Source organism: Nycticebus coucang, chromosome 5, assembly GCF_027406575.1.
Source record: "Nycticebus coucang isolate mNycCou1 chromosome 5, mNycCou1.pri, whole genome shotgun sequence".
Lineage (NCBI taxonomy): Eukaryota > Metazoa > Chordata > Mammalia > Primates > Lorisidae > Nycticebus > Nycticebus coucang.
The window spans coordinates 142326910-142346164 of record NC_069784.1 but is presented as its reverse complement, the minus strand read 5'-3'; the positions used below and the strand labels follow the sequence as shown (position 1 = coordinate 142346164).

Genomic DNA, 19255 nt, shown 5'->3' with positions numbered 1-19255 from the left:
GGACTAGGCATCACTACAGCAGTAGCCACAGGAGTTACCGGAACAGGAATATCTATACATTCCTACCACAAACTGTCTCGTCAACTAATAGAGGATGTCTCAGCTCTTTCTGAAACAATTCACGATCTTCAAGATCAAATAGACTCCCTAGCAGAGGTAGTCCTACAAAATCGTAGAGGCTTAGATCTCCTCACAGTAGAGCAGGGAGGTATCTGTTTGGCTTTACAGGAAAAATGCTGTTTCTACTCCAACAAGTCAGGCATTGTTCAAGACAAGATAAAAAACCTGCAAGACCAGCTCAAGAAAGAAGAAAGGAACTTCGAGATAACCCCCTTTGGACAGGACTCAATGGACTTCTCCCTTATCTCCTCCCGCTCCTAGGCCCCCTCTTAGGTCTTCTATTAATCCTTTCCTTTGGCCCCTGGCTATTCAAAAAGGTCACCACCTTCATTAAACAACAAATAGACTTTGCACTAGCAAAACCAATTCAAATTCACTACCATCGCCTGGCTTTGTCTGACCAAGAAACCGACTCTCATGGCTTCCCCTCATAATGAGGACAGTATATAAATCAGAGGTACACTTACCCATTCCTAATAAAAGGAAAAAAGGGTATGGGCACCGAGTTGAGTGCACAGCAAGGCATTGCAAGAGAAGGTCCCACAATCCTTTGACCTCCCGATCCCAAGGAGAAGTCAAATGAAGGATCAGACCCCCTCTGATTTTTCTCTGAGAGCAAACCTGGCTTGCAAAGAGGTTGGTATCAAAAATTTCACTTACCTCTCCTCTCCAAAAGATACCACAAATAACAAATGTGGATCTGGGAAATCCACGAGAGGAGCCAGGTCACTACTCCCTCTCTCGATTAATGCCCACCTCCTTAAAACAAAAAGGGAGGAGATGTCAGAAGCCATATAAGGCACAGCTCGGCCTTACTTCCTCTTTAAGTAAAAAACAGTTTCACCTTTTCCCAGTAACTTTACCCGGCAACTAGCCAACCAATCACCTTATGCCCTATCTTGCTTATCCTAGCCAATCCCCAGTTGGCAACTCCTCTGAACCTCCCAACAAGACACACCCTCCTTCCCCGTAATGCTTATAAGGCACAAGTTTTTTCAATAAAGTTGGAGACTTGATCAGAAAACTGTCTTGTCTCCCTTTCTCGCGCCCCTTGTTTGTTTTTCTCCTTTAGGTGGTTCCTGCGTCCCCCGTTGCTGTCCCGTGGGTCAGGACACAGAAACATGAACTCTGAGATGTTAATAGGGATTTGCCACAGACTAAATAACTGTGCTCCCCCAAATTCATATACTGAAGCTTAATCACCAAGGTGATGGTATTTGGAGGTGAAGCCTTTGGTCATGGTGGTGGAACTCTCATGAATGGGATTAATATTGTTTTAAAAGTGACCCCACAGGGCTTTCCTTCCCCCTTCAGCCAAGTGAGGACACAGCAAAAAGACAGCTATTTATGAACCAGAAAGCAGGTTCTCACCACACACCAAATCTGTCAGTGTCTTAACCGGAGACTTTCCAGCCTTCAGAATTGTAAGAAATAAATATTTCTTTCTAAGCCTACCTGATCTATGATTTTTTTAAATAGAAGACTGATGAATAGACTGAGACGGTATTCTTCAAAATAAAAAAAAGGTAGAGAAAAATTTTATATGTTCTGTTAAATAAGATTCTTCCATTGGAAATGTTAAATCTCAAAGAAGTGACTATATGAAAATAGTATGCAGATTTCTCCTAAATAATTTGACAATAGTGTACTTGTTTTAGTACATAGCTATAAACCAGTCTTAAAATTCATATTTGAAAATTTTGAACTAAAGGATCACTCCAAACACAACATAGTTTTTTAAAAATGGAGAAAGTACTAGGTAGTTTGAATCAAAAATCTGGTTCTAATTCCACTCTAAATGCTAGCTTCTTATCAATAATGTAGGAATAAAAATACAGTATTTGTACTTCCATCTTACAGACTGTGGTGAGAACAAACAAATTAATATATTATCATATGTCCTTCAAATTTTAAAAACTATAGGAAGTAAAATAATTGCATTAAATTATCATTTAGCATCTCTCAGTCAGAGTATTAAAAGCTAGCAAAATAGTAAGAACTGCTCTATGCCAAAATACTAAATGAACAATTATTTTGGAATGTTGGCATTCTGCTCTCTTATTAGTTGTTAGTTGAAAGTGGTTACTTATTCTGCCTAACTAAAATAAAACATAAAATAAATTGAAAAATTATCATAATTTTACAATACAAATTTTTCATGTTGTTCAGTAGAATACTTATCATTTCTTAAAGTCTCTTAATGTTTCACCGAGGGCTGGGTTTCCTCATTTCTAAAATTAAGAATATTTTTACTTGTGCCATATATATGTCATGAGAATTAAATTAAGTAATATATCTAACAAGCCTAGTAAAATGCCTGGCACATGATTAATACCTTGGCTGTCAATGGGATTATCAATTTATAGGTCTTAATTTTTATTATTTATTTATTTATTTATTTTTTGAGACCAAGTCTCACTATGTCCCCCTGCTTAGAGTGCCGTGGCATCACAGATCATAGCAACCTCAAACTCTTGGGCTTAAGCGATTCTCTAGCCTCAGCCTCCCAAGTAGCTGGGACATCAGGCACTTGCCACAATGCCCAGCTATTTTTTGGTTGTAGTTGTCATTGTTGTTTGGCAGGCCTGGCCTAGATTTGAACCCATTAGTTCCAGGGTATGTGGCTGTGCCCTAGCCTCTAAGCTACAGGTGTGGAGCCAACTTAATTTTTAAATAAATTTAACAAGCCTATGGCTAAAAGCTGGGATTTCAGTTCGGCTGTTCTCTTCCACACAGTAACTAGTGAACTGGCAAAACGTGAACTAGCCTAAGAAGAGAAGGCAGGGAAATAAAAGGTTATAGATTTGTGCACTTTTTGTTTATAAAAACAACAGTATTATAACACTGTGCTATTTTTGTGAACCACATTGTCCCTAATGTCATAGGTGATGGTAAGCATTGATCCACACTGAGCAGAAATGAAGAGATAAGGTCTTTTCAAAGATTTTCTCTAGGACAACTCTTTAGGGATCAGCAGCTGCTCCTATGTGGCATGAAAATTGGAGGCAAAGGCCAAACAACTCTGTTCTTAGCCAGAACAAGTCACATATGGATTAAAGGTGATCCCTCACCACACTGGATTAAGGCCAGCTCCCTCGTCCTTCCTTAAACCTTCCCTTCTTAAATCATTTTTATGATACAACTCTAGAGAAAAACACTAAGGTAGATGGTTCTTTCATGTTGTCACAATTTATTATGCTTTACTTGACACTCAGTTTTTTCATATTAGTCTAAAATATACTACACAAGATCTGGAATTACTTGTCAGAAAGTTTATTGGTTTTTTAATCACTGCTACTTTAGGAAATGTCCTATATAAACACATGCTACATGTACAGTTACTGAAGCATTTAATAACAACCAAGATTTTCTGTTCATTTTGCATTCCTCGTACAAAAATCTAGATGTTTTAAAAAGACTCATACAACAGTATGAGCTTTGCAAAAGTCAGCTGGGTTAGAGAACACTGTAGCAGTTCTATTGCCTTCCAGTTACTCCATTCATAGCTACTGAGAATAGAGGAAAGGCACTTGGACCAAAACAGCATTTTCAGCAAGTACTCCAAACCACAACTCTCATTGCTGCTTAAAGGTAACCTGCCTTGAACCATCCTACACAGAATATATTTTTTTAAATACTATGGTATGTTAAAATGCTAGGTAATAATGAAAATGTCAGGCAGTCCTTGACTATCAGCAATAAAGGGAGGGAGAGAGGGGAAAGGAAGGAAAGAGAAAAGAAAGAGAGAGAGAAAGGACTCTTATTATTAAATGTGGGTTACCATCTCTATTCTAGGTCTGGGGGTATGAGTTAAGTTACAAGAACTTTCTCCATATTTTATTTTTAGTTACAGTTTGGATTAGGCCATTGTCACAGAAAAGAGAAGCCTCCATGATAAAATACTATTGGAAAATTACCATCATTCACATACATTAAGCTGCTTTTAGAAGACATTACATCATAGCCTAAATACTACAAAGTGATTCACATTCATTCAGAAATTTGTTCGATAGATTCTCCAGAATAGTGTGATGAGAAATCAAGCTCTGGAGTCAATCTGTCTGAGACTGTGTTCTAACCCCACTTACCTAGTGCTATAGCACTGAGTTAGTTAAGTTCTCTATACCTCACCTCCCTTCATTAGTAAATTAGAAATAGTAATAGAACATGAGATTGTTGTTATAGCTAAAAGAGATTAAAGTGTAACCATTTTAGAATACAAAGTTAGTGCTTAGTTTAGGTAGGCTACTCTTATTTAACACATATACAGCAGTTTGTTAGGAATTGTAAGGATGCAAAATTTGTCTTCAAGAAGTTATTCTGGGGAGGAGGTGTCGAGCAAGATGGCAGACTATAAACATCTCCCTACTAGCTAGTCATGACAAGGCAGGGGAAAGAAAATTCCAACCATTTCTGGCAGGGGAAACCTACTTGGACACGTCACTCTGCAGGCACAGTAAAGCAGTGGGGGACTACAGGAGCTAGTAAGGAGATCTGGAGCTGAGGAAAACCAGCACAAGAGGCAAGTACATGGGAATAGGTGGGGACCAGCCAGGTGCCCTGCTCACAGTGGACTGGAGACAGGAAGGAGCTGTCCTATAGTTTTTTTTATTATTATTTTGGGCTAAACACTCCTTTTAAAGGGGTACTGAACCCCAGATTGTCTCAACACAAATAGAGCATCTCCAAGACACATTGTAAGGAATTTGTCCAAAGTCAAGATGAAAGAGAAAATTCTGCAAGCAACCAGGACTAAGCACCAATTTACCTACAGGGGCAGATATATCAGGGTGACAGCAGACTTTTCAGCTGTAACTTTCCAAGCCAAAGAGAAAGGTAATCTACTTTTGACTTTCTTAAACAAAAAAAATTTTCAGCCCAGAATTCTGTATCTGCTAAGCTAAGCTTCAAAATCGATGGAGAAATTAAATCCTTTACTGATATGCAAAACGTTAAGGAAATTTTCCACAATAAGACCAGCTCTACAGGAAATACTTAGACCTATTTTCCACATTGACTATTAAAATTAACCACCAGCAAAGTAAATACCCAGAAACTAAAGGACAAAACCTAGCTTCCACAATCATGCAAAGGATAAAACTAAACAACAGACTTTCCCAAAATAAGATAAATAGAACTCCACCACACTTATTAATTCTCTCAATAAATGTCAATGGCTTGAATTCCCCACTGAGGAAGTATAGGCCAGCTGATTGGATGAAAAAGCACAAGCCATCCATATGCGATTGCCAGGAAACACACCTAACCTGAAGGACAAATCGAGACTCAGGGTAAAAGGATGGAAAATAGTTTTTCAGGCAAATGGAAATCAGAAGAAAGGAGAGGTCACAATCTTATTTTCAAATACAAATAGATTTAAAGCAACTTAAGAAAGAAAGGTAAGGGTCAGGATTCTCACTGGATAAAAGATTTAAATACATGAAACTATAAAAATACTAGAAGAGAGTGCATGTAAAATGATTGAAGATATAGGCCTGGGAAAATATTTTATGAGGAGAAACCATCTGGCAATTAAAGCAACACCAAAAATACATTACTGGGATATGATCAAGGTAAAAAAGCTTCTGCACAACTAAGGGCACTGTTAGTAAAGCAAAAAGACAGCCTTCAGAATGGGAGAATATTTTTCTAGGTTAGTTTCTGACAAAGGACTGATAACTAGAATCCACAGAGAACTCAAACTAATGAATAAGAAAAGAACAAACAACCTCATTTCTTTGTGGACAAGAGAGACTTAAACAGAAACTTCTCTAAAGATGATAAGCACATGGCTTACAAACACATGAAAAAATGCTCATCACCTTTAATTGTCAGAGAAATGCAAATCAAAACCACTTTGCAATATCACCTAAAACCGGTAAGATTAGTCCACATTACAAAATCCCAAATTGCAGATGTTGGTGTGGATGTGGTGAGAAAGGAACACTTCTACATTGCTGGTGGGACTGCAAACTAGTACAGCCCTTCTGAAAAGAAGTATGGATAATTCTCAAGGAACTAAAAGTTGACCCACTGTTTGATTCTGCAATATCATTACTAGGTATCTACCCAGATGAACAAAAATCATTTTACAACAAATACATTTGCACCAAAACGTTTATTTCAGCCTAGTTCACAATAGTCAAGTCATGGAAGCAGCCTGAATACCCATCAACCCATGAATGGATAAACAAATTGTGGTATATGTATACTATGGAATACTATGCAACCATAAAAGAGGGAGACTTTACGTCTTTTGTGCTTACCTGGATGGAGCTGGAACATATTCCTCTTAGTAAAGTATCTCAAGAATGGGGAAAAAAGTGTCCAATGTACTCAATACTATTATGAAACCAATATTGATACACTGACATATTCATAAGAATGATAAAACACAAAGATAGTCCAGAAAGAAAGAGGGGAGAGGGAAGGGAGGATATTTGGTGGGATCTTACTGAATGTACACAATGCAAGGGTACATTTCAAAGCAACTAAGAGTATATTATAAATGTCTTACCACAAAAATAAGTAAGTGAGATGATGGTTATGTTAATTAGTTTGATTTAAACATTCCATTGCATATTAAATCATCACATTATACCCCATAAATGTATACTATTATGATTTAATAAAAATTAAGTTTAAGAAAAACACACTTTCCTAACAACTGTGAAATATTCTACCATAAATATCTGTTGGTATTATAAGAAGAGTCGTATTATACTAGTGGCAGATTTTAAACCAGTCTGCAAATATAGTTTTACTTGAACTCAGCTGACTCAAAAAATATAATGAACACAACCATACATAATTAAATTGTAAAGAATAAAAGATAGACTGTATAACAAATAAATAAATAAATAAATAAATAAAGTTAAGAGAGACAAAGATGGTCACTTCATACTGGTCAAGGGAACAAGAGAACATTTGAATTCTAAATATTTATGTACTCAAATGCTCCCAGATTGATGAAACAAGCCTTAATTGGTCTGAGCAATATGATATCCCATAAAACCATAATAGTGGGGGAATAACTCCTGTGAGGAGCTGCTTTGGAAGACTAAACAGAAATTAAACAAAGGGGGCAGTGCCTGTGGCTCAGTGAGTAAGGCCCCAGCCCCATATACAGAGGGTTGCAGGTTCGAACACCGCCCCAACCAAACTGCAACAAAGAAATTAAACAAAGACACAAGAGACTTTAATGTAACCCTAGAACAAATGGGCTTAATAGACATATACAGAACACACCATCCCAAAGATAAGCAATATACATTCTTCTTGTCAGCCCTTGGAACATACTCTAAAATAGAATATATCCAAGACACAAATCAAACCCCAACAAAATTAAAAGAATTGATAGTACAGTTTTTATCTTTTCAGACCACAAGGAAATAAAGGTGGTCTGATTTCAGCAAAAATTTTCATCCCCATGCAAAGGCATACAAATTAAACAACCTTATGCTGAATGACAGCTGGATCAAGAAAGAGCTAAAGAAGAAAATTGCTAAATTCCTGGAACACAACATCAATGAAGCCAAGAGTTACCAAAACCTGTGGGATACTGCAAAATCAGTCCTAAGAGGAAAATTTATTGCATTAGATGCCACAATCCAAAAAACAGAAAGAGAACATATCAATGATCTAATGAATCATTTTAAGGAAATGAAAAAGAAAGAACAATCCAATCCCAAACCCAACAGAAGAAAAGAAATAACCAAAATTAAATCAGAAATAAATGCAATTAAAAACAAAAGAATCATTCAGAAAATTAATAAAACAAAAGTTGGTTCTTTAAAAAAAATAAATAAAATTGATAAATCTTTGACCAGATTAACTAGAAACAAAAAGGGGAAATCTCTTATAACCTCAATCAGAAAAAAGGGAAATAGCAACCAATACCACAGAGATACAAGAGATTGTCTCTGACTTCTACAAGAAACTCTATGTTCGGAAAATGGACAATGTGTAGGAAAAGATCAATACCTGGAATCATACTTTTTCCCTAAACTTAACCAAGAAGAAATAGATAGATCTCTTGAATACACCAATATCAAACATTGAGATTGAAGAAACAATAAAAAAGCTTCGAACAAAAATAAGCCCTGGACCAGATAGCTTCACATCCAAATTCTATCAAACCTTCAAAGACCTTATATACATACTGCAGAATGTATTCCAAAACATTGAGAAGGAAGAAAACATGCCCTGGCATGTTCTATGAAGCAAATATCACCCTGATACCCAAACCAGGAAAAGACTCAACTAAAAAGGAAAACTATAGACCAATTTCACTAATAAATATTGATACAAAAATACTTAATAAGATCTTAGCCAATAGATTACAGCTACACATTAAAAATATATGTATCACAATCAAGTAGTTTTCATCACAGTGATGCAAAGGCTGGTTACCATATGCAAGTCAATAAATGTAATTGACCATATCAATAGAAGCAAAAACAAAGACCATATGATTGTCTCAATAGATGAAGAAAAAGCATTTGATAAAATTCAGCATCCTTTCCTAACAAGAATACTTAAGCATATAGGCATAGGTGGCACATTTCTTAAACTGATTGAAACCATCTATGACAAACTGACAACTAATGTCAGACTGAATGGAGTAAAACTGAAAGCTTTTCCATTTAGACCTGGAAACAGACAAGGATGTCCTCTATTGCCCCTACTATTCAACATACGGCTGGAAGTTCTAGCCAAGGCAATCAAGCAAGAGAAGGATATAAATGGTATCCAAATGGGGTGGATGGTCAAACTCTTGCTGTTTGCCAACGATGTGGTTTTATCCTTACAGAACCTTGATACTCAGCAACAATACTCCTGGAAGTGATCAAGAAATACATAAAAAAATGCTCATCATCTTTAATCATCAGAGAAATGCAAACCAAAACCACTCTGAGATACCATCTAATTCCAATAAGAGTAGCCCACATCACAAAAACCCAAAACTACAGATGTTGGCATGGATGTGGAGAAAAGGGAACACTTCCATACTGCTGGTGAGAATGCAAGCTAGTATGCTCCTTTTGGAAGGAAGTTTGGAGAACACTCAGGGATTTGAATGTAGACCTGCCGTTTGATCCTGCAATTCGTCTTCTTGATGTATATCCAAAAGACCAAAAATCATTTGGCAACAAAGATATTTGCACCAGATTGTTCATTGCAGCTCTATTCATAATTGCCAAGTCATGGAAGAAGCCCAAGTGCTCATTGACCCATGAATGGATTAATAATTATGGTATATGTATACCATGGAATACTATGCAGCATTAAAAAAATGGAGACTTCACCTCTTTTATGTTTACATGAATGGAACTGGAAAATATTCTTCTTAGTAAAGTATCTCAGGAATGGGAAAAAATATCCAATGTACTCAGTACTACTATGAAACCAATTTATAATCACTCACACTTTCATATGAAAAATGAATCACAACTATAGCCCAGGATGAAGGAGGGAAGGGGAGGGGTGTGTGTTGATAGAGGGAGGGTTAATAGGGGGACCACACCTATGGAGCATATTGAAGTGCAAGTTGGATCTATCAGGTGTAGAACACAAATGTCTTTTTTTTTTTTTTTTTGTAGAGACAGAGTTTCACTTTATGGCCCTCGGTAGAGTGCCCTGGCATCACACAGCTCACAGCAACCTCCAACTCCTGGGCTTAAGCGATTCTCTCGCCTCAGCCTCCCGAGTAGCTGGGACTACAGGTGCCCGCCACAACGCCCAGCTATTTTTTGGTTGCAGTTCAGCGGGGGCCGGGTTTGAACCCGCCACCCTCGGTATATGGGGCCGGCGCCTTACCGACTGAGCCACAGGCGCCGCCCAGTCACAAATGTCTTAACACTATAATTTGGTAAATGAGGTGAAGACTCTGTTAATTAGTAGGATGTAAGCCCTCCAATTTGTACAAATAATCAAGACGTTGAATCCCACAATGGCATAAATGTATTCATGATCTATGTACAAATGACTTAATAATAAAAAAAAGAACTTGCAACATTCTGTATGTGAATAAATTCCTGGATTCAATACCACTAGAGGCTAGAATCAACTGAAATTGGTATTGATTAGATACTGTCAAATTGCAGCCCCACATGCTACAGCAAAGGAAACAGATCCACAGGAATACAAAGTCTTCAATTTAATTAGGGATTTAAATGGCTGCCTTCTCTCCAATAATTTTTCTTTATTGCTACAAGTTAAAACTATACAAATATAAATATATAATCAAATATTATAATAAAAGCTGACAAAACATTTCCAATTCCCAGGGCTGCTCTACTTTTATGCAAACATTTCATAACATTTTCACATTTATTCCTTTATACTATTTAACCAGAATGCAACTAATAGAAAATATTATGTGGGAATATAATGTAATAGAGAGATACAGAGCACTTTTATGTATATTATCTCCTTTGTTTGTCATTAAAATATGTTCAATAAAAAAAAGAAAAGAAATACAGCAACATCTCAGGGTATGAAATTAATATCCACAAATCAGTAGCCTTTGTATATGCCAACAACATGCAAGTTGAGAAACTAATCAAAGACAAAATTCCTTTCACAGTAGCTTCAAAGAAAACGAAATACCCAGGCATATACCTAATAAAAAAGGTGAAGATTCTTTATAAAGAGAATTGTAAAACCCTAAGAAAGGAAATAGCAGAAAACAGTATCAAATGGAAGAATATACCATGCTCCTGGCTTGGAAGAATCAACATTGTGAAAATGTCTAACTTCCCAAAGTAAGCTACAGATTCAATGCAATCCCCATTAAAATACCAACAACATACTTTGAAGAACTGGAAAAAATAGTTCTTAATTTTGTGTGGAACCAGAAAAACAAAAACAAAAACAAAAAAAAACATATAGCCAAGGCAATCCTTAGCAATAAAAAAGCTGAGACATCGCCCTACCAGACTCTAGGTTGTAATACAAGTCCATAGTGATCAAAACAGCATCATATTGTTATAAACATAGAGACACAGGCATTTTGAAACCAAATAGAAAACCAAGAGATTAAATCAGTCTCTTATTGCCACCTAATCTTTGGTGGACTAAACAAAAGCATACAGTGGGGAAAAGAATCTCTATTTAAAAAATGGTGCTGGGAGAACTGCATAAGCACAGTAAAAGACTGAAACTGGACCCGTACCTTACGCCACTTGCAAAAATTGACTCAAGATGGATAAAAGATTTAAATCTAAGACATGAAATGATAAAAATCTTAGAAGGAAGTGTGTGAAAAACTCTTGAGGATATCAGCCTGGGGGAAAGACTTTATGAAGAAGACTTCAGTGGTAATCGCAACAACAAAAAAAATAAATAAATGGGACTTAATTAAACTGAAAAGCTTCCGCACAGCCAAGGCTGCAACAATTAAGCAAATAGACAATTTTCAGAATGAGAAAAGATACTTGCATATTATGAATCTGGCAAAAGGTTGATAATTAGGATCTACAGAGAACTCAATCACTAAAAAGAAAGAAGTATGGAGAATCTGAAGGAACTCAAATTAGATTTCCTATTTGATCCCATTATGCCAGTACTGGGCATTTACCCAGATGACAAAAAAATCATTTTATTCTAATCACTACTAAGCATCTACCCAGAAGACAAAAAATCATTTTATCAAAGATCAGAGTTATGCTTTTTAAGGAAAGATGAGAATTTTTTCCTTAAGAACACTAGATTGTAACAGCTCAATTTACAATTGCCAGGATGTGGAAACAACCTAAATGTCCATCAACCCAAGAATGGATTAACAAACTATGGTATATGTATACCATGGCATATTACTCAGCCATTAAAAAGATGGAGACTTTATATCTTTTGTATTAACCTAGATGGAGTTGAAACACATTTTTCTTAGTAAAGTATCCCAATAATGGAGAAGCAAGAATCCAACATATTCAATATGAAAAATTTTCACTAATGTGAAACCAGTAGATGATCTAATTCACAACCACATAGGAGAAAAAATCATTTCAGTTCAAGCTGGGGAGAGGGAAAGGCGGTTTGGGGGTGTTCACTTAAAGAGCACAATATAGGTGTTTATGGCACACCTTTTGGGTACAGGACACAACTACAAACTATAATTTGTCTACCTAATAAATTCAAATATTGTGACCTGTTTGTTTGTACCCTCACATTAACCTGAAATTTAAAAACAGAGGTTATTCTAGTAATATAAGGAAGACATGCTTGTAAATGATGTAAGCAGCAAGCTGGTCATGATTGGTGTCACATTAGAAACACAGACAAGGTGCTATGGAGAGAAAAAGGTTACATCCAGCTAAAGAAGCCACAGAGGACTCCAAGCCCTCCAGTGAATGGACAGAAAGGACACTGTGGTCTTGTCATAGAAGGCCTCAGTTGTCAAGCTAAATTGCTATGCATTTAGCTCTTTACAAAGAAAAGCCATTACAGACTTAGAAAGATAAGAATTATGTTTTTTAAGTAAAGATGAGAATTATTTTTAATTATAATTATGTCAAAGTATATTTGCTTTGTGTTCTAAAAATTTTTCATATTTTTCTCTTTTAATTATCAATCTTATGATGGATGTCTTATTATGTTTAACATGACAACACAATTGAGAATATATTTAACCTTTTAGGTTTTGGAAGGAAGGCAAAGTCTTGACTAATTACCACTTTGAGAGCCACTAGGAGCTTAAAAAGGCCATTCATGGGACTACAATGAGAGAAGAGAAATATGCAGTATAAATTAAGAAATCTTTTCTCATTCACACCCCAATGCCCCAGCTGAAATCTCTTAAGGCCTCTACTTTATTGGTTCACCACCAAAAAATCATGTTGTGGTTGTTGTGTTGAGGAGAAGTGCCTTTTCATTGATTTTCATGGGAACCAGTGGTGGTCCACATACATTTGTAGCTGTACCAAGAGAAGAGTTAGTGTCAGAGAGATGGATGGACACACATGGGTGCTGAGAGGAATAAAAATGGGCAAAGACAATATCCAAGAATAAATAAAATTAACTAAAAATCCAGGTTAAAACTTTTAGAGCTTTTTAACCCTTGCAGGTTCACACACAATTACAGAACCAATGAAAATTAGGAAGAAAAATCTCGTTACTTTTAAAATTAAGGTCAAAATCTCAGTTGTACATATCTACTCTATAATGCTGTTAAGTATCAGTTGGCAAGTTTTCAATTATGATTTATAAAAATAATTTACAAGACATTACTAAGAAAAAATATGGTTAAAGTATTGCTTACGTGATCTGTGGTCAGTGCAGCACATGGGTGAAAATGTTGAAAATAAATGTCACCATCTTTTACTGAACACATATGCTTCTCTAGATCATTGTATCTCTCTCCATAGAGCACTACAAATGAATAGCAAGAATTTCTAAATCAATGGAAATGTAAAGTCTGAAATGATTTTAAAGCAAAAATAAAATTTAAATGGCTCCATAAAGCATACCAAGTCTAACTTTATATGATTGTTTTGCTTGCAAGTAGTCTTCAGGAAAATTGGCATGATAGCCCTCATGTCTTTTAGAAGTAACATTTTCTGCCATTATTTTGTCTTTTTGTTTCCAGTACCATTTTACTGACTGTAGCCACCTTAAAAAATAAATTTACATATTATTTAGGCAAAATGTGGAACTATTTCCTGGGAAATTAAGTAGTTTAAGTAAGGAAAATTTCATGTGCCTTAAAAATTGTACTTACAGGAATAGGCTCAGAAGTTAGACTATCTAAAGTTGAATCCCAAACTCCTTACTACCGGCTGTGGCTCTTGCTTGAATAACTTCATCTTTCTGTGCTTAATTTTCCACATTTTAAAATGAAATAATAGTAGTGGTATTGGAAGTACTACTACTTAATAGCAAATGGAAGTAATAATAAATCATAAGGGTGCTGGCCATTTATTATAAATTAATATATGCAAAGCACTTAGAACAGTACCTGGCACACAGGAGACATTTTTTCTTATGTTCTTTGCTATAAATGTTATTAGTAGGCAAAAATCAAGCCCAATGACAAAATAATGTGGATCTTTCAACTAACAAGGTTTTGCTATCTTTCTAATATCTATACAAATTAAGACAACGGATCTGAAGTTCTATGGCTGAGTATGTCATTCTACCATTTCATTTATTTATTTCTTGGTAAAGGACAAAGAAAAGAACATAAATCTACCATTCCCGGTGGACTTTTTTTGAGATATAAAGGAGGGAGAACTTTCTACTCAATTGCATGTCTGGCTGAAGGGGCCCTTTGCTTTGTAGAGGGTGGCTGTGCTCAACACTGGTCAGTTGGTGGTAGAGAGACACTGTTTCTGAAAGATCCAGAGATAAGCTATTAAATTCACCAGAAAGTTATGAAGCTGTTCAGAACCCATATTACCCATATACAAAGTATGAACTGAAATATTCAAAATAAACATTTTGTTCAAACTGGACCCTAATACCTACTCAGTGAGATGTTCAGGGTTACTTATAGTGGCTGAAAGAGCCAAAAAGGGACATCGAATCATGACAAGGAGATGCTCCCAGACTTCTGCTCCAATTTCTCCGCCAAGACAATGAACCTATTAAAGAAAAAATTTTCTTAATTGAAAAGTTTAGTTTAAAATAGTGAATGAAAATAAGACAAGGAATCTTGGGATTGTCATTCATACTTTCCCATTACCTTTAAGTGACCATACCAAGTTTAACTACAGTAGGCCCTGCACAGATGACCTCCTCCCTACACTGACCATCTCCTTGAGTTGACCTAATTTTCATAGACCGAACATGCACCACATGTGTGTGTCAGTACAGCAGGCCTAGTTCTCTATGTTGACCCTTCCGTATGTTGACCAGTTTGTTACACTTCCTTTGGTGATCAATCTACAGAGGTTCTACTTATATTGGAAAAGCCAACAAAAGAATATTTTGGCACCTTGATTTTCTTCAATCCTCATAATTAATCAATCAACAATTCCTCCTTGCTCTACTATTAAAAATTTCTTTCAAGTCAATGTATTTTTCTACATGTCTACTGCCAACCAGGACAACATTACATCTCAGTTACCATACCCCAATATTCTTCTAACTACTATCCTAACTTCCCTTCCTTTTCCCTAAATTCTTCACATTATAGCCAAAATGATATGTTTAAAAGATAAATTAGACCAGTCCACATTCCTAAATCAGTTTCTTTAATATCTTCCCATTGCACATGGTACAAAATATAACCTCCTTTATAGACTATATACTGCCTGGCCTAACTCGCCCTTGCTACTTCTCTGGCTCCCTCACTTGTGCTGTGCTCCAGACATAATGACATTTATCCTTGAATATACCCTTCCCATCCAAGACCTTTCACATACTCTGTTACCTCTGCTTAAAATACTCTTACCCTCTCTTCCTCAACATGTAGGGTCCAAATTAATGCCACCCCATAGAAAACTTTCCTGGGCAGCCATTTCAGAGTTTTCCTCCTACTGCCACCCTGCCATCATTGCTGTCACAACAGCCTACTCTGTCCCTTCACAGTAAGTACCAACATGGACTGGCATTGTCTCTTGTGTGCTCACTTGTTTAATTCCTCTTTCTTGATTAAACTATAACACTAGACATTGATATTTATAGCTCTGACACAATGCCTGGCACTAAGGAGAGACTTCTTAAATGTTTGCTGAAAATATGAATCAATAACTTTTGACCAAACAAAGCAGACTGAATCAGATTTGTAAGAGTCTCAAATGTGGTCTTCATTAAATAGATTAATTATGACACTTGTCAATCAACTGAAAAGGACTAACCATCAGAGCCAGAAATATACATTAGAATATATAGAGAAATACGTATATATAGAAATATGCATATAACTTCATTATATATATTTCCACTGCTCATTTAGGTTTGTCCTGGTCAGATAAAATAGCACTTTGTGATACAGTAACCTTTTGCTTTATACTAGATGATACTTTTCCATGACCCTGCCAGAATAGACATTAGCCTCCAAAACCATTCAGTTTTACTTTTACATATGAAAATGGGGACTACACAATATCATATCACTTTAGAGTTTTGAGATTAGATTACAATTTAAGGTTCTAGATTGGGTAAAGTTGTTAGATTTTTAAAAACAGGAATATTTAAAGCTCTCAAGACATAACACACACACAAACATATATATAGATTAACCAAAAATAAATATAATCACATAGTATCAAACAAATCAAAAGCATAGCCTGTTTCGTAGTCCTAAATTTACAACAAGAAAAAGTTAAGTTAAATATGGGCCTGTTATCTTTTTCCCCTTTAAACTGAAAATTCTTCAGAGCAAAAGAATATATCTTTTTGTAATATTTTTAGTCTCTTTGAATAAATAGTCTTAATAATGCTGCTATGTAACTTTACTAAGTATCTTCCATTTGGCCCTATAAATATACATTGTGTTTCATCCTGCTTTCTCTGCCCAGGGAAACTAATCTTTAGGGACAACCTCAAAAGGGCCCCCATCCTTTCTGGTTACATTGGTTTTGCCCAATGAAGAATCCTGACAAGAAATCAGAAGAAGGGAGAAGAATGAGGTTGAGGTCATCATTTCATTGGCAAGGTTACTTTGAATAATACTTCCTGCAAGGTTACTTTGAATAATACTTTCTTCAACTGTAGTAACTATTCACAAATTTCTTTTAAATTTCAGTAAATGCTTCTTCACCTTGTCCCTTTAAGCCTCAGGGTAAGCTACTTGCTCTTAATGTCTGTACCTACCCTTTTGGAATCCCTCATATATGCCTTTGTAAAAATACACTTCTTGAATTATTATATTTCAAGTCATTTGTTTTCTGTCATTTGTTTTCTGTCAGAACTATAACTGATAAAATAACTTGTATAATTATCATCACTGTTAGAGCCAAAAATTCTTTGCTTTAGAGGTCCAAGATTGGATTTTAAAATTTCTGTCCCTGGAAACTTTTGTCATGGTGGCTGAATTCTATTCTCCCTGAAATAGCAGTCATCAATGAAAAATTCCTTTCCCATACAGAACTCTGCAGAGTATGCTGATATACCCTGCTGAGTCACAACAGGAAAAGGTAACAAAAAACTGTGATTCACTGGGAAAACTGTTCAGAAACAAAAGGGTCTCCCCAGTCTGAACTCATGCTTATGCACATAAGAACTTAACCCAGGAAATAACACCAGACCTACCTCATCAAATATAACATATCTGATCCTTTTTACCCATCTTTGGTGATGAGGAGCAAGCAGCAGAATTTCAAAGCAGGCAGGAACTGTAACAAGTACCTGAAAGTAAAAATATTGTGTGAACTCTAACATTCTGAGCATTTACTATGTGTAGGCTTAATTATAACAATATATAAGATAAACTTATGAGTCCTGAATGTACCTGCTCAAAATTATCATATGATATTGCCTCTGAGAATCGGTTTAATGAAAATTATGGTGTACTAGTTTGGACCATATGAAACTGCAATTTTTGTAGACCAAAAATGATGGAATATCAGATTTGAAGCTTAAATCTTTATGAGTGATCAGAATTTAAAAATAGAAATTCTTCGTTGTCACAATTTTGGTAATATAAAACATGATCCTGACATAGAGTTTGGATTGAGAGATGTTCATAAAGAATCAATAATTATCAGCTGGGCAAGGTGGTTCATGTCTGTGATTCTAGCACTCTGAGAGGCCAAGGCAGGAGAATCAGTTGAGCTCACAAGTTCAAGACCAGCCTAAGCCAGAGTGAGGCCTTATCTCTATTAAAAAGTGAAAAACTACCCAAGCATCATGGTGGGTACCTGTAGTACCAGTTACTGGGGAGGCTGAAACAGGATGATATTGGAACCCAAGAGATTGAGGTTGCTGTGTGCCATGATGCCACAGCACTCTACCCAGGGCAACAGAATGAGACTCTGTCTCAAAACAAACAAACAAAAAACCCACAACAACAAAAAGAATCAACAATTATGAACAGAAGGGGTAAAGCAAGATTGGGCAGAGGGAGATGCCATACTGCAAGGCCAGCCTGACACAACCCCAGCCAACCTGGTTCACAGTTCTGGAGGGAAGAGTGCTGATCAGGGTGCTCCACATTAAGGCAAAACAGCCTGCTGTTTACATACCTTCTCAACTCAGATACAGATATGGGCTGGGAAAGCAGAACTGGGGGTGTTGACAGCTGGCATCTATCTTTTTTTTTCCTTTTATTAAGTCATATACACATAGATCATGAATACATTTATGCCTTTGTGGGATCCAATGTGTTGATTTTTTGTACAAACTGGAGTGCTTACATCCTACTAATTAACATAGCTTTCACTTCATTTACTTAATCACTGTGTTAAGACATTTGTGTTCTATACTTGATACCCTGTTTCTCCGAAAATAAGACCTACTTACAGGAAAGCTAAGACGTCCCCTGAAAATAAGACCTAGTGCATCTTTGGGAGCACACCTTAAAATAAGACACTGTCTTATTTTCAGGGAAACAGGGTAGATTTGACTTGTACCCTTGCAATATGCTCCATAGGTGTGGTCCCACCATTTGCCTTCCCTCTATCAAACCACCCCCTCCCCTCTCATCTTCCTCCCCTTCCCTCCTTCATCCTGGACTATAGTTGTGATTCACCTTTCATATGAAAGTGTGAGTGATTACAAATTGGTTTCATAATAGTACTGAGTACACTGGATTTTTTTTTTCCATTCCTGAGATACTTTACTAAAAATAATATTTTCCAGATCCATCCATGCAAACATAAAAGATGTAAAGTAACCAAACTCCCCAGATCTGGGGGAGCAAGGCCTTCCTCTGAAGGTGATCTGGGCAGTGCATCTCCACGTCTAACATGCAGTGCTCTATAACCATGCACTCCCATTTCTTTAGTCTTAATGGTTGATCTGTGAGCTCAGTAAAAAGGAAAACTGTCTCTGATTTAGTTAACATGAGGCATACTGTCCATAGTACAACATTTTGGGAATTATGATGAGTATCCTTGACAGATACAGAAAAAGTAATACTGATTAGAAATTGTTGTTTGTTTACTTTTTGCACTTATAGGGTTCTTCAGATCATTTTGAATTCATTCATAAGTTAAGATGATGCAAAGAACTATAGCTGAAATCAGAAATC

General features: G+C 36.2%; 1 protein-coding gene across 1 annotated transcript in view; it reads right to left on the bottom strand.

The window, feature by feature from the left end:
* The window catches only part of LOC128585870 (probable ATP-dependent RNA helicase DDX60), a 147641-nt gene that overhangs the window by 61339 nt on the left and 67047 nt on the right, over nucleotides 1–19255 (bottom strand). The window contains 4 exon segments of the mRNA XM_053591251.1: nucleotides 13382–13491; nucleotides 13590–13732; nucleotides 14587–14702; nucleotides 17317–17412. Coding sequence (XP_053447226.1) covers nucleotides 13382–13491; nucleotides 13590–13732; nucleotides 14587–14702; nucleotides 17317–17412 — 465 coding nt within the window.